Here is a 15,558-nt window from a genome sequence, read left to right as displayed (position 1 = left end):
CAGGCAGGTTTCCTCAGGCTTGGGCAAGCAGCACCCAAGGACACCGTGGTTCCCACAGTGCCAGCCTTGCTGCTGTTTTGCAGATGTGAGCATTGATATTGGATAACACACAGCCAACACTCCCCAATTCTGGAGAAACCCAGCCTCCAGCAGAGCTGGGAAGCAGTGAAGCTTTAAGCCCATTCCTCCCACCAGCCCAGCCCCATTTGGCTTCATCTCCCTTATCCCCAGCCAGGGCTGTTGGGTTATGTCCACTGGCTCCAGACAAAATGTGGCCACCTGGCACTGCTCAGAGGCCAGGGATACTGTGACACCCAGGGATGCTGTGACACATGCAGATGCTCCAACAAAGGACAAGGCATCTTATTGGTGTAACTCAGCACAGATGATTCCAGAGCAGGGCTGATTCATGCCCATGGGAAGACACTTCAAAGCACGTCCATGATTTAACCCTCCCATTAAGGGCTCTGCCACTTCTGCAGAATAGGAGCAGCAAGTCGGTTTGTCTCCTTGTGCAGAGAGAAGCGCAGTGCTGAGCGGTGACAGCCGGCTGCAGCCCCCAGCCCCACTCTGCACGGCTGTGGCAGGATCTGAGCTCTATGGAGCCTGGGAATGTGAAACCTTTACTGTGCTTTACAGCAGGAGCCGAGACCATCTGCTGCCCCAGGCACCTACTGGCTTGGTTTTTTTCTTTTCAAACCATGAAAGCTGATTGCAAGAAGTGACAGAACTGCTGGAGATGTGTCTTTCATAGACACTCTTCTCGTGGAAGCAAAAGCTGCAAGGCAGAGGGATTGGGATGTGCCTCTGTGGGAACACCCTGGAGAAGAGGAGGATCTATGCATCACCTTATAGAAGGGAGAGTGATGCAGAAAGCCAAAATGTCACCAGAGAAAGGAAAAAAAAACCCTCCTGTTCGTGCTTCTTCATCTTCATCTCCCTGGGTCCTTCCTCCAGCCCCATGCACTGAGGGCACACTCTGCTCTGCAGCCCATTTCCCAGCTTCACAAGCAGAGCACAGCCATGCAAACAGCACAACCCACCCCTGCACCAGGCTAACAAATGGCCAAACAACTGCACAGGCACTTTGCAGCATCATTTTTCCAACAGATTTAGCATCAGCCTTGCTTTTACAGTGCAGCTCTCCCTTCCGTTGCTTTATCCATCCTCTGTAATGCACCACCCCCTTAAGAAAAGAGGAAAGCTGTTAAAACCAGCCTATTTCAGAGAAACAGCACTTAACAGCACCCCCCAGAACAAAATGGCTCCTGGAGGGCTGCTGCAGCCCTTCATGCTCTGATTTAAAGGCCAAGCAATTAGCAGCACAAGCTGGGAATGCGCTCACAGCAGCGGTGCGCAGGTGGGAGGCTGGCTGCTATTTCAGGGCACTGTTATTTCAGGAGTGGGGCTTGAGCAGTCCCAGTTCTACTCCCCAGGGTTAGGGGGGAGGTTTGTGGTGCTGATGGCTGGCTGGATGGCTGGATGGCTGGATGGCTGGATGGATGGTGCAGGTGGTGAGCGCTTGTGACAGCTCCTAGCCTGGGTGCTGTGTGGTTGAAGGAGTGCCTGTGTGCAGGCTGGCTCTGCCTGACACAGATAGTCACCAACCCAGCAAGGAGGATGGTGTTAAGCTTCCCATGGGCAATGCCTGTCTCTCATCTGGCTCAGCAGGCTTTGCTCATCTCAGTGGTAGTCTCAACACCGTGGGCTGCTCTGTGTGGTTTCTGGGGAATATTCCTGCTGCATCACCCCAGCAAAGAGCTGGGTCCCACTGGATGCAGTCTCTCCCATCACACCCCTGCAGGTCAGGGCTGAATTATTTTCCTGTGGAACCACAGGGGGCATTGCACTTTATGCCTGTTTCCTTGCTCGCTGTCTTAGGCATCATCCAGGCTTCCTGTCCTTACCCATGGGGCTGCCCCCCATCCACTACTTACCTTGCAGCTGAATGAGAGCTGTTTGGGTACAGCTGATGGGGAAGATGAGGTTTTAACCCAAGATCGACCACAGGGAAAAGGGCTTTTAAGTCTGAGTGCTAACTGAGATCAATTACAGCCATGGGGAAATGACTCGCAGACCCCCACTGCTTGTTACTCCAGGTGCATCTTGTTTGAAATCATTGCTTGAGTTGGAGGCACATGTTCAGCAGTGGGCTTTCCTGGTGCTGTACCCCGGCATGTGCTCTCATTTCCTTTTCTGAGAACTTTCACCCATTCCCCCCATCCTAAAGACCCCACTGGGATGGAGAGGACCACAGCAAGCCTCTATGCTAACACACACGGTGGTTTGCTTCTGCCCCCTTTACCTCACAGTCTGGGGTTCCTGTTTGTCTTTGCTTTCCCATCCCTTCTGCCTGCAGGGATGGGGAATTTCATCCTACATCCAGATGTCCCCCATTCCTCATCTTACCTTTTCCTTCCCTTCCTCTTGTGGGAAATCAGGACCATTTGCAGCAGTGTGCCTGCAGAGCTGAGCTGCAGTGCCATGCAGCCATGCAGGGCCACAACTTTGGTCACATCTCATGCCCCAGAGATGGAGATGCTGTTGGGTATTGGGGGTGAAATGACAGCCTGCTGAGGGCTGGGGCTGCATGCTTTAACAGAGGGCTGCAGGCACGTAATGCTGCTTCTCCCTCACCATCTCTGGGATTAGCTTAATAGCACGGGGAAATAACAGGATGAAAAATTTGCTCCCCTCCAAGCACTAAAAGCCAAGTTTCAAGGTTAATTGTCTGCCCTGTAGGAACAGCTTTAGAGCACTGTGAGGGGCTTAATTAGTGTCATTTTAGCCAAGCAGAGAGAGCACGCCCTAAACCCGTACTGCGTGCCCCTGAGCCCATTTTGCTCTCATCGTGCTGCTCGGAGAGGTGATAGATTGCAGGCTGCCCCCTGCGTTGGCACCCAGTGGGATGGATTTGGGGCTGATCAGGAAACCTCAGCCAGGCAGCTGCAGCCTCGTGCCCTGCGCCCATGGGTGCTGCACCCACTGGGTCAGAGCCTGCTGTTTTCTGAGCCATTGTGCTGCAGTGTAATGGAGAGAAGGGTGAGCATCCCAGCATGATTGCATGGGGAACATCCAGTATAGGGGTGTGGGGAATGCTGGTGTGGGTTTGCAGCAGGTGTAGGCATGCAGTGGGTACATGCAGCTGCCTTGTTTCCAATCCCTGCTGCAACAACCCCACTGGAGAAAAACCCCAGTAATGGGTTACGTTGCTGCCCCCCTTGACCCTTGTTGCTTTTGTTTTTCTGCCAGTTGAGCTCTGGAGCAGCTGCTTTCAGCCCAGATTTGGAAACCAAGGCAGTGCCAGCAGTAGGGCACTGTGGGATGGTCCCCAGCTGTGACCCAGGGCTTTCCCATGGCAGCACCCCTGGCAGGCGTGCAGCAGGACCGCAGTGCCCTGAGAGCAGCTTCGTGGCGCCCAGCATCATTCCTTGCCGGCTCCATCCCATAGACGTGTCCATGACCTGCTGTGCAGTCCCAGCCGGGAGGCTGCCCTGGACGCCTGCCTGTCTGTGCTGGAAGAGACCTTGGGAAAGAGCAGCACAATGTGGCTTAAAGTTATCCTTGTGTTGAGGAATTCCCTACAGCTTCTGCTAAGCCCATCCATCAGCACAGCCCCATCGTTCCATGTCACCGTGCCATGTCTGCCTGGCATGGGTTGCAGCGGGTCTGTCCCGCTCTGCATGAAGGCTCCAGCTCTCCTCCTTCCCCCTCTGCCCTTTGCACTTCAATGTCTCACCCATGCCCAAGTGGAGTCCCGTGGGGGATGGCAGTTCCTCATCAGCATCAACAAACCACAGCAGCAAACGTCTGCCCCGATGGTCAGGGCTGCCTCAAACCAAAATGTCTGCCCTCTTTGCAGGGATCTGCCAAAAAATAACTCCTAAATAAATGTGCAGATGTTGGGTGCTGCAGCCCTGCATCCCCCAAAGGGGACCTTGGGATTGTGGTGCTGCCCGGCAGTGTCTGGTTCTCTGGGTGCAGAAAGGAGGGATGTGCAGTGCAACACAGGGAATGGGGACAGCCGGAGCTGCCTCTTGGCTTTAGCAACAAGGGGATTAAACACCTTAAACCTCAAACAAGGTTTTGTTTCAGGCCCTGTTTTCTACAAAACAGATCACTTTGTGCTCGGTTATCCTTCACCTTGCCAAAAGGGTTGTGGAGGAGAATCACAATGTTGGCTCCCATGGCTTCTTTGTGCTGGAACCACCTGAGCTGGCACCTCACAGCATCCCCACCCCGGGATGCACACATGGGGTGGTGGCAGGGGGGGGATCCTGGAGCAGGATTTGGGCAGGGGGGATCATGGTGGTGGTGTTCCCTGTGCTCTCCCTGTGCCCCTGCTACTGGCACTCTGGGCTTTGGGCTTGTGTATTTTTAATTCATTTAAGGGAATTAAGCTCCTCTGTGTCTGTCTGCTGACAGTTTTTCCACTTTCATTAATTTCTGAACTGCTTGCCTGGTTTTCCAGGGACCTGGCAGGGCCTTGGCCTTGCAGGGATCCCCATTGCCTGCAGACTGAACAATGCAGGTAGCTGGGGAGCAGCAGGAAATCCCTGTAGCCATGTCCCTATGAGCAGGGACAGTCCTAGTCACTGCCACGTTGTCTGGCAGGGATCAGCTAATTTGGGGATGTCAAGCAGTGCTCTGTACCAATCTGTGACCACAGCGGGGTTGATGTGCTCCAGCCAAGCAAAGCTTCTGGCCAAAGGTTGGACGGAAATGGAGTAAAAAGCCTCTGGATGCACCAGGGAAAAGGGAGGAATGCTTTGCTGGTCTCCTGCCCCTGGGGCAGCACAAGGCAGAAGCAGGCAGCAATGCTGCAGAGATACCTACCTCAGCAAGCAGAAATCCTTTTCCAAGTGTGCCCTTGTTCTTAATGGCCCCTGCAGCCCCTCTGCAATTCGTGTTGTGTAATTGCTGCTAACCACTCTGTCCAGAGGGCTGCTCGCTCCTAATTGCATTTCCTGCATCTGGCCACCACAAATCCTGCCAGCATTTCCTGAACGTGTTTGGATCAGGGATGTGAGTGAGTGCTGCAGCAGGACCAGGGATGGCATAAACCAGGGATGGCGTGCAAAAGTGGGGTGAGATTGCTGGGATGTGAGACCACACCAATCCCTGCAGGCTGAGCCCAGCCAGCTGTGGGTGCAGGGTTTCAGCTCTGACCTTCTCAGCTCAGACCCAGAGGGATGCTGCACAGAGCACAGAGCTCTCATCCTTGGCTTGGGTGGTGGCAAGGACCTGGCTGGGGTCTGGCCGTGCCCCCAAGCTTTTTCCTGCTTCCCTTCTGAGTTGTTTCTGCAGTGTGGCCTGTAAACGACTGTGAAACGGAGGGGAAAGAAGAGAAGATAAAAATAACAGCAGCAGTAGTGGGATTGAAGTAAATAACAGCACCACATCAAAGAGGAGGGGGAGCAATGCTCCAAGGAGGTATTTATAGGCAGCTTTGTAGTTCCTGGGGTTAAACCTGCATGCTCCTGTGGAAGCCTCAGCCCTTGTTCTTTGTGTCCCAGAACTGCACATTGCCCTTCCCTTGGGGCCTGGGGTGTTCTGAGCCTCGCCACATGGCTTTGAGAGATCATTTGGGGGATGTGCTGTCCCCATCAGGCTCCATGGCATGGAGTGGTGCTGGATGCTGCCATGGGGCTGTCACGCATAGCACGAAGCCCCACCGCTGATGTTGTCCTGCTGAGCCCTGGAGGAATTTTTCCTGTCTGCAGCCCCTCTATACATCACATGTAAGAGCAGGGCTGAATGCCCAGGATGAGGAACAGGAGGTGATGCAGGATGTGGTGACTCAGCCCCTCCTGCTGTGGTGAGCATTAGGTGGCTGATCTGCTAATGGAGACACCCTAATAATGTGCCATGTGGGTCTGGAGCAACGCAATGCACTTTCAAGATAGTGATGCACAGCAAAAAGGTGCTGGAGTGCATGGAATAGCTTCATAGTCACAGGGAAAGCTGCCTACGTGGGGATGGACCTATAGGGCAGTGGGGCACCTGTGGTGTGGGGTGGGATTGTGGCAGGGTGAGAGGTAGCAGAGACCTTTGCAGCTGCCTCCTGTTTTGAGAAGCCAACTTCTCTACAAGCGTTTGTTCCCACAGAGAGGACTTCTGGAGGGATTCAAATGGTTTGGGGGATTTAGGGATTTAGGGCTTTAGGGGAGAGTGGAGCAGCAATAAACCCTGTAGCCAGCTCTGTAGGATCAGTGCATTGAGAACAAGAGAGAGCTCAGGGGACTTCTACCCTCCTGGAGCCCTGAAATATCCTCCTCGCTCCTGCTGCTGCTCCTTGGGCTGTGGCAGCACAGGCTCTGCATGCTGGTGCTGCTGCTCTCTAATCAGACACGGGATTTGCAATTAAGCGACATGGAGTGCCTTGGGGACACAGCCTGCTGTTTGAGCCGAGCTCAGACGAGTTCGGGGAGGGAGAGACCTGATTTCCCACTTAGCAGACAGGTCACGATCAGTGGATTCATTGATCCCAGAAAGCAAAGCCTCCGCTTCATTAGAGACGTGCTGGTGATGAACGCAGCCTCAGGGAGCGGGGGAAGCTGTTGTGAATCGTGGCTCTGACCGCCATGCAGAGGGAGCTGCTCCATCCCGCTTCACACATCACGCACTTGGTTCTAAGGGCACAGAAATACTCTGAGCCTGGGGGGATGCTATTCCCCTTTGCCTGCAGGAAGGACAGATCCTGCTCTGCCCTCTGCTGCCTTTCCAATTTGCTCATCCCAGCTCAGCTATCCCTGCAGGGAGGTCTCCTCGCTGGCTCCTGCCAAAAGTTCCTGGCAATAACTTCTCAGTGCCCTTCAGTGCAGCTGCTCAAGACAGCAGATGGGGCCGTGGGTTGTAGCTGTGCCAGACCGGTTGCTCTGCAAACCTGGTTTGTGATAAGCTGTGCTTATGCAAGCAGCTCCATCTACACCCGATGTTCCCAGTTCCTCGTGTAAAGACCTATTGAGATGCTGGGAGCACAACGGGAACTAGCTCCAAAGGTGAGCACTGCCCAGGAGCTGGACCAGGGCCCGTGCTGTCCCCTCCCTGCATCACGACATGCGCCCACTGGGCACAGCACATGAGCCAGCATGAGATAAACACCCACGGGTGAAAACGCAAGACAGTAACTGGGAGAGGATTGTGAGGTTTTCCTCCATTCTCTGTGTGAGGACAGTCACACAGGGGATGCTGTTTTGAAGATTTCTGCTCCAGAGAATCGTGTTATGCTGTTGGCTCGGGGCAGAGATGTGTCATCCTGCTCCTAGAGGCTTTGGGACTTCTTGCTGCTAATTCCTTCTTTCAAGAAAGCATCTCCCGTGGGCAATCATCGCTCCATGGCATCGCTGTGCTCCCTCCCAGCACGATTGCCCAGCGGTGACTGTGCTGGCTCCTGCCAGGGAGAAGATGCCTGGCAGGAAGCCCTGATGCCTGCATGAGCATCTTCAGCTTTCAGCATCAACAAGCCCCCATACTGCGACACATCCCCTTCACAGGAGCTCTCCTCCTGGGGCCATTGTTCAACAACCGCTCTAGGGGCAGATCTCGAGCTCCCAAGCACTCGGCTCTGGTTTCTGGCTCAGAAGAGCAGGAAGCACAGCACGCTCAGCCCAGCTCGACTTTCAGCCTGAGAGCATCTCAGGCTTTTGGAGGATTCAGGTACGTGTAGCTGAGCTGGGTCTCTCTTTGCATCCCTGACAATCACATGAAAGCATGAAAGGAGGCAAAGGTGCAGCTACCTCTGTGAATTTATGGGGATCAGGATCCACACGAGTCCCCAGCACTAACTGGGGTGTAAGCGGGAGCAGAGTGTGATTCACATACCGTATGTTCCCAATCCACCACGTTCAATCAAGCCTAATAAAATTAATAGGGGAGCATTGAAAATCTCGTGATTAATTCTTTATGATCTGTAATAGGGGAGCTGTGTGCCAATTACTCGAGTAAATCATTCATCAGAATATAAATAGAGCTAACCTCCAGCACAAACACTAGAGGATTTCCACTAGGATTGCAGGTCTGGATTGCAGCATTGCACGGCTGGTGACAACACGTTATCAGATGGAGAACAGAAGAGTATCTGCAATTTCGGTGCTGTCTGAACAGCCCAAGGTTTCAGCTTTGTGCTCCAGTGTCATTTGCTTCTGTTTGCAGTGTGCTCCTGTTTGTTTATGGTGTTTTGATGCTGCCTTTGATCTGCGTAGCTCGTCAGTCCAAACTGCTGCAGGTTTGCAAGGGGGGGTCAGCTTTATTTCACGAGAGGTTTCAAACTCTGAGCTGTGACACTGCCCTTGGGGAAGAGACATGAAGTATTGGTGAAATAGACCCCAGCCCCATGTGCTGAAGTTAAGCTGTGCTTCTTACTGGAGCTTCCCAGCCACATTTGCAGTGCCTCATTTCCAAGGGAGCTCCCCCTCCCCCCAGCAACACTCCCTGCCCTGCATTGCTGGGAGTCCCTGGGGTCTCCTTGCATTCAGGGACATAGAAATGTTTCTGAGCAAGCTGCAGCTTGCAGAGCCACAACATCCTGCTACATCTGACAGCCAGCATCCTCCATTGGGCTGCTGCATGTTTGCATGGCTGACCCATATGCCATGAGCGTGCAATGCTCAGAAACCCCCTGCAGCAGATGCACCACTGGTCCTCCCTCTGTCAGGACAGCTCCTTGTCCCTTGTACTGGTAATGACTTTGTTTAAGTGCTTTCTGCCCACGCAGGCATTTTGCAATTGCATATTCATCGGTGACCCCTCAGGATCATGATGGTATTTAAAAGGCTGTTGGGAGGCTTCAAGCTGAGAAGGGACTTGGGAACACCGAGGGAAATGCTCTCTTCCTTAGCTCAGTGCTTGGAAATAGAGAGCTGAATAAAAGGCATGCCAAGGGGAGAAGGAAAGGGATGGGAACACAAAGAGAGACCCAGCCCTGTAGAAAACCCTCTTTGTCTCCTTCCCAGCTGCCGGGATGTTTCCCAGAGGCAGAATACAAGGTGTATTGAGGGACTCCACCATTGTAAATCTCCCCAACCCAATGTCCCCTCAACAGGGGAATTGGCAGTGGGAGTGACATGGGAGCTCTGGGAATGTTTCCCATGCAGCCCAGCTCGTGACAGCCCTCCTGCCCCGAAATCCGTGTCCTTGTGGGGGTGACAGGATGGATGTGTCTGTGACATCCCAGCCCTGCTGGCCTTTGTTCTCTCAGCCCACCATGACATCCTTGTGGAACATCCTCCCCTTGCAGCACAGAGGCTGGTTTGGAGACAAATTCTCCCTAATTCCCTCCCCTGGGGGACATTTCCTCCTCTCTGAACATTGCCACCATTGCTCTTCCCATTGCATCCCCTTTGCCCTTCCCTCTGCCCCAAGGACCCAGCTGGTGGGACTTGCAAAACAAACATCCTCCCATCTGCTCCTGCGCTCCAGCCTGGGAGATGGCAGAGGCGATAATTACACACTCGGCACAGCAAAATTATCCAGCACAAGGGAGAAGAGGCCGGAAGCAGCTGGAGATAATCCGTTTGGGGAACGCTGTTCCCACCCACAGTTCTTTCATCTCACCCCAAACCAGCCAGCTTTGCAAATTCAACTATGAATGTGTTCAGAGAACCCAGGCAGGATGGGGTCCAGCCTTGTGCAAGCACCCGTAGTGCAGAGCTGGTCCTGCACGTGGGGAGATGAGGATGCATGGGTGCAGCGGAGCAGCAGACCCAATGAAACCTGGATTTCCACTGAGCCAAGAGCACTTGCTGGGTTTCAAAACACCTTTCAAGAGCAACCATAAAGGATGCTGTTTTGCTGGTGACATATGCGTGTGAGCTGTCACTCCTGCACCTTTTCACTGCCTGTTAGGGCATGTGTGTACAGACGTACCCCCATCCCTTTCCTCACGACTGCTTCTGAGACATCTCAGGAAGGGATGCCTGCAGCTCACTCATGACACCTCCTCCCTATCAAACTCCCTTTTGGAAAAAAAAAAAAATAGATATTTCCCTTCAAACAAAGGCCTTTAAAGTTGAATGGTCCGTGTAAAGGCCCTTTGGGGGCATGGAAGATATTACCAGATTGCCCACACAGAGTTTTTAAGCTCCCTTTAGGTAGTGGAAGGCCGCAGTGAGGTGTCCCTAGTACCTTCTCTTCCCCAGGCTGTGCTCCCCCAGCTCTCAGCCCGTCCCTGCTGCAGATGTGCTCCGCTCTGACATTTCCATGCTGTCTGCAGGCCCTGCTCCAGCAGCTCCATGTCCTTGTGTTGGGGACTGCTGGTTGCAGTGCTCTGAGTGGGGCCTCATGAGGGCAGAACAGAGGGGGACAATCCCTCCTGCCCTTTGCAACCCCTCGGTTGATGCAGCCCAGGATGCTGTTGGCTTTCAGGGCTGCATGCACACAGTGTTGACTTGCATCCCATTTCTCATCCACCAGGATCCCCAATTCCTTCCCTATAGAAAAAGAGATTCTGGAGACCTCTTGTCCCCCCATTCTTGCTCTGCAGTGTCACTGACACCCTATTTGGGTTCATCTCTGCCCAAATAGGTGCAAACCCACATTATGCAGAACCCCCTTCCTGCCCCCCAAGCCCTGGGGGCTGCAGGCGGCCCCATTTTCCCCCACCACCTCGGTTGCTTCACCGGTCAGGGGGGCAAAGTCCAACCTCCGTCAGCACAGGCCACCCTGCCCCGTGCTGCGGCCGGACACACACTCAGAGCCTTCAGTGGAGGCGGTGGGGCCCGCAGCGAGGTCAGCGTTTGCCCGCAGGGATCCAGGTGGGACAAGGCCCCGCTCACAGGCCGCGCTCAGCCCCGGCCGCCGCGCTCAGCCCCGGCCTCTCGTAGCACAGGCCGCAGCGTCCTCTGGGCCATGTAGTCCCCGCAGCGAACGGCGGACTACACTTCCCGTCACCGCCGCCGCTCTCGCTGGCAGCCGGCCGGGGGAAGGCCGCGGGGTGCCCCAGCCCCGGCCCCGTGCCATGGCGGGGAGGCCCAGGCCGGGAGGAGAGCGGGGGCAGGCAGGAGGCCGGCGGGGAGCGGGGCCGCGGTGGTGGCTGCGGGATTGCTGCAGCGGGTTGGGCGGCCTGGATTACAGCGAGGTACCGGGAGCGGGGCGGGGCGGGTGAGGCGGGGGGTGCCGCGGGGTCTGCTGCTGCCTCTGCCCCTCCCACGCTGCTGCCCTGCTCCGTGTGGCTCTGGGGGGGTTTCACCCAATGTAGGGGGGCTTGGTCTCCGTGCTGTCTCCAGATGATGGTGCTGTGAATGGAGTTTTGCTGCGCTCTGGCAGCAGCGAGATGTTGGCTCCTGTTGTTCTCGGCAGGGCTGGGAATGCAGCAGGTGGCAGTGAGGTCACCATGGCCAGGTGCTCCGTGTCCTCCCCATCGCGCTCCCATCGCACCACCCTGGTTTGTGCAGTGCTCGGTGTGCTATGAATGTGAGGCGGAGGGTTGCAGGGCTGCCAAGCCACCTGGGGAGCAAATCACAGCCCTGTGCAACCTCTGAACAGGGCTTGTTTGTATGGGAGACAGCAGTGAACCCCTGGGCTGTGTCTGCAGTTGGAGCAGATGCACAGGGATGCTCAGCATCAGTGCACACAGTGCTTGAGATGCTTCCCATAGCCCTTCCTGGCACTAATTTCTGCTCAGTCCATGATTGCATGCTCCAACTACATGGCAGCAGCTGTGTTAGCCCAGGACCCAGCACAACAGGGTGCCTTAGTCAGACCTAGGTGCCCATGCAGCTCTTATCCCCCCTGATTTTAGGGTTATGCACCATCCAGGCAAGCAGGATTTGCCACCAGAAGACTCTCCAAGTTTGCAGATGCGGTTATTTATCACCTGTCAGGGAGGAAAGAGGAAAGTTGAATGTTCTGTGCTCATTATGTTGTCGTCTCAGTAACTTGCAGAGACAGCTCATCCTAATGGGTTTGCTCCCCTTTTATCCCTATGAGCACACGCTAGGCACAGACCAATCTGCTTCCTGCTAGCAGCAGCAAATTTGGTTGTTGAGGAGGGGAAAAAAGGGTGAGTGCAATGTTAATGATGTTGCCAGACGGGAGTTAGTAGGTCAAGAAGCTTTTGTTCAGCCTGTGCTGGCAGTGTGCACAGCACCGTATGAAACAAGAGGAAAGAAGCTGTCCTGGTCCTGTGGGTTTGCAATTGAAGTGGGACTGGACAGTTTGGTCCTGGCACCAGTGGTGTGCAGGTTATGTCTTGGCAGAACTCATTCTGAAGGGATGAAGTCTGGAGGGACTGGAGAAGGTAGGAATGAGTGCAGAGGATCAGGACCAGGCCCTGGGCGCTCTCCCCTTTCTTCCTCACTGGGATGGAGGTGCCCCACGGAGCTAAGGCTAGTCAGTGATGGCCCATGGGCAGCAAGCAAACCTCTGTGGGGACTCCCATCTGCCCATACTCAAGCAACCTTTTCTCTCTCTTCATACTGTGGGTGGTCTTCTTGCTGTGAGGGGACACCAGGTTAAGCAGCCCCTCTCCACAAATCCCACCACAGCTCCAGACCCTTTGAAGAGCTCAGGAGGAGCCAGCAGGAGTTTCTCTCTTGCACAGGCAAAGCAAAGGCAATGCCTTTTCCAGCCCTTCCTGTCCTTTGGCATTGAAGGACTTGCAAACACAGCTGTGTTTGGGAAGCAAAAACCTTCCACGTCTCAGTGTTGTCTTGATTTTGATTCAAGTGAGGGAAGGGCTTGGGCCGGGCTAGTTTGTCATTTGTTTTCACAGTTTTGGGGGAAAAAAAAGGAAGAAAAGAACAGTTGCTGGCTGTTTTTCATTGAAATACCACTGCAGGGAGAGGGGACAGGGATGGAGAAGCAGCATGACTTACTCCACCTAAAAACATTGACAGTGTCAAGGAGCTGTCCTGGGAAAAAATATTAATTTCTTAAAACAAAAAAGAGAGGAAAAAAAAGCAAGTTTTAAGGTTTCCTTTTGTTGTTGTTAAGTAAGACGGGAAAGTCTTTTGCAACTCCTAATAGTGCCAGAGCATCCCTGCGCAATATCATGGGCTTGCATCAGCCTTGCTTTATGGAAGGCAAGTTGGAAGCTGGTGCTGTTCTGTGCTCAGAGTTTCCATGCAGAGCAGCACTCCAGGGACAGTCCTCAGTCCCCAGGGTCACTGGGATGGCTCTCCCTTTCCTGCAGCTCAGGAGCATTCTTGGCTTTCCTAGCTATCCTGGAGTGCTGATGCACATCCTCACTGCCGTGGGGTCTTTGCAGTGCCCATGTCCTTCACCAAGATCCATGAGAGCCCAGTGTCCTCAGGGCATGGGAGGAATTGATCTGAAGGTTCATCAGCTCTTATAGAACATTTGGTTTGGAGTGAAGTACCACATCTTTGGGTACAACACTCAGTGCCTCTGCAGGAACTCTCACCCCCAGTAACTGCCTCTTTTCCCCCAGGTGGATGTGACAGCCATGGCACGGGTCTTCAGCTATGTGGATGTGACTGATTCTGGCTTCATTGCAGCTGTCCTCGCTATCGCCTTCAACCCATTCTTCTGGAATGTGGTAAGAGCTACCTGCATGCTTTCTTTTGTCAGCTGATGTAGGAATACCCTTTGGACTGTGCTGAATAACTCCTCACCCATACCAGACACCCCAAGAGCATCTCTCCTGCAAGAGCTCTGTAGTTCTCCCCCTGGTGTAGGTGCTTATTGTTCTGGGAACTGCTCTAGGAGAGGAACTGCTGCTGAGAAGTCTGGTGGTAAGAGCTGTGCTCGGTTCATAGGCACTAGAAAAGACTGAGCAGGGAGTTTCACTGCTGAGAGATCCATGACACTGTGGCTCCTGGGGATTGCAATGGCCATGACATATGCTGCAGAGGTCAGGAAAAAGGGATCCAAAGCAGGATGCAGAAGGATTTAGGAACTAAGCTCAGATGAGGGAGCAGAGTAATCAAACCCATCCTTCAGTCATCTGCTGCACTTCCCACCCTGGCAGCCAGGCACTGCTTGCTGTACATGGTGAGACATCAATGGCACGGGTGCCACTCATGCCAAGGCATCAATGGCATTAGCTCCTGCAGGGGGGTGCACCAGGTGAGTTGTCCACTGCTTCCCATCCAAGTATGTTTACAGGAGGCTGTATGAATGTAAGATAAAAACAATCAGCCAAAAGTTAACCTGAAGAAATTTGCCCTCCGTCCTTCTGCAAAGTCTGGCAAAGAGCTGCAGAGGTGACAGTGAGCCAACCCCAATCATGGGCAAGAGTATCTGTGCACGGTGATGCTTACTATCTCTGCAAGCACTGTATTGCCACTGGGTATGGTAGTGCTTTGAGAATGGAGAATGGAAGAGGTTTTGCTGCCCTTTATTGCTGTGCTTTGCAACCTCCCTGTGAGAGCAACAGGATTCATCTCTGGCCCTGTTGGGTGAGTGTTGCAGAGCCAGCACTCCAGGCAAGGAGCCCAGGCCGATGAAAGCACAAGTTCCTGCAGCGTCCTCAGCAGCACAGCTGAGGTTTGAGGACGAAACCTTCTCCCTGCAAGCACTCATGGAAACGGGATGTCGTCGCAGCCAACATTCCTGAAGTCGCTGCCAAACTTCCCCGCAGCGATTCTCGCTCTGGGGAAGTCTCCTTATAAAGGCCTTGTTTTTCCAGAGGGGGCGGACTCGGCTCTCTCTAAGCATGGGGGCTCTTGAGATTGTCTCACGCTGGGCTTTGGAAAAGCAAGGCTCTCCTAGCTGTGATTCACTGTGGAAACCTCCGTCGGAGTTCTTTGTTACAGCCTCCCTAATTTTTCATGCAATTCGTTATTAAAAAGACTCGCAGTGTCTGAAATGCAAACTAGAATAAGCCACATTATTTCTACTGTGGAGTCATCGTTTAGCATAAAGAATCAATGAACAAGATTCAGAATGTGGTCTCTGGGGGGAGAGATCAGCTCCAGCAAGAAATTGCATAAAAGGGAAGGGAAAAAAAAAGTACTTTATTGGTGTCTGCTGCTATGCCTGTGACTTGCTGGTTGCCTGCAGCTTGGGAAATAGCGTTGCTTTTTGGATCAAGACTTCAACTGCTCTTAAAGTACAGGGAAAGCTGATGTAACAGCAGGAAGTTCATTGCTCTGGGTTGTTGCTGTCCCTTTGCAGCATCTGAAGAGCATTGCCGCTGGCGGCAGGTGGCACTGCAAGCAAGTCATGCAGAGCTCCACCTGGGAGCAGAAGGCATCTGTGTGAGTTTGCAGCGAGCAGCCTGAGCTGCTGCGCTGATAGGGAGCTCTGGGGAGGTGAGCATGGCACAAGGTGCTCCTGAGCTGCCAAGGGCCAGATGCCTCTCGCAGCCAACGTACCTCCATCCATATGCTTGCATTGACCAGTCCCCAAGGCTTCCCTGTGATGTTTTCAGGCTCTGGCTGACACCAGTCACAACTTGAGGGCTGTTGTAGAGGTGCTGAGGAATCTTCAGCCCTGAGCAAGCCCCTGCTGTTGGTGCATTTTAGCAGCAGTGGCTCCAGCCATCCCTAGATTTTCCCTAACCTGCTTCCTTCACCTCCTCCCAGTCCTTTCTATGTGATGAGTGTCCCCTGCCTGCACCAAGCCAGCAGCTCTTCTTTCCTTCTCTACACCCCT

At 53.8% G+C, this 15,558-nt stretch overlaps 1 protein-coding gene across 4 annotated transcripts in view; it reads left to right on the top strand.

Moving 5' to 3' along the window:
* The first annotated feature begins 10,624 nt into the window (after positions 1-10,624).
* The window catches only part of PEMT (phosphatidylethanolamine N-methyltransferase), a 37,792-nt gene continuing 32,858 nt past the window's right edge, over positions 10,625-15,558 (top strand). Inside the window, exons 1-2 of one of the 4 annotated variants that reach the window (XM_015876651.2) lie at positions 10,625-10,754; positions 13,391-13,498. In XM_015876651.2, the coding sequence (XP_015732137.1) occupies positions 13,406-13,498 (93 nt within the window). In that variant the 5' untranslated portion in view covers positions 10,625-10,754; positions 13,391-13,405. Of the gene's footprint in view, positions 10,755-10,880; positions 11,078-13,390; positions 13,499-15,558 lie in introns of those variants that run through there. The other 3 variants (XM_015876648.2, XM_015876649.2, XM_032447661.1) reach the window with 3 other exon arrangements.

The sequence above is a fragment of the Coturnix japonica genome, chromosome 14 (genome assembly GCF_001577835.2).
Source record: "Coturnix japonica isolate 7356 chromosome 14, Coturnix japonica 2.1, whole genome shotgun sequence".
NCBI classification, from domain to species: Eukaryota; Metazoa; Chordata; class Aves; order Galliformes; family Phasianidae; genus Coturnix; species Coturnix japonica.
Note: the sequence above shows the minus strand (reverse complement) of the source record. Positions and strands in the feature narration are given on the sequence as shown.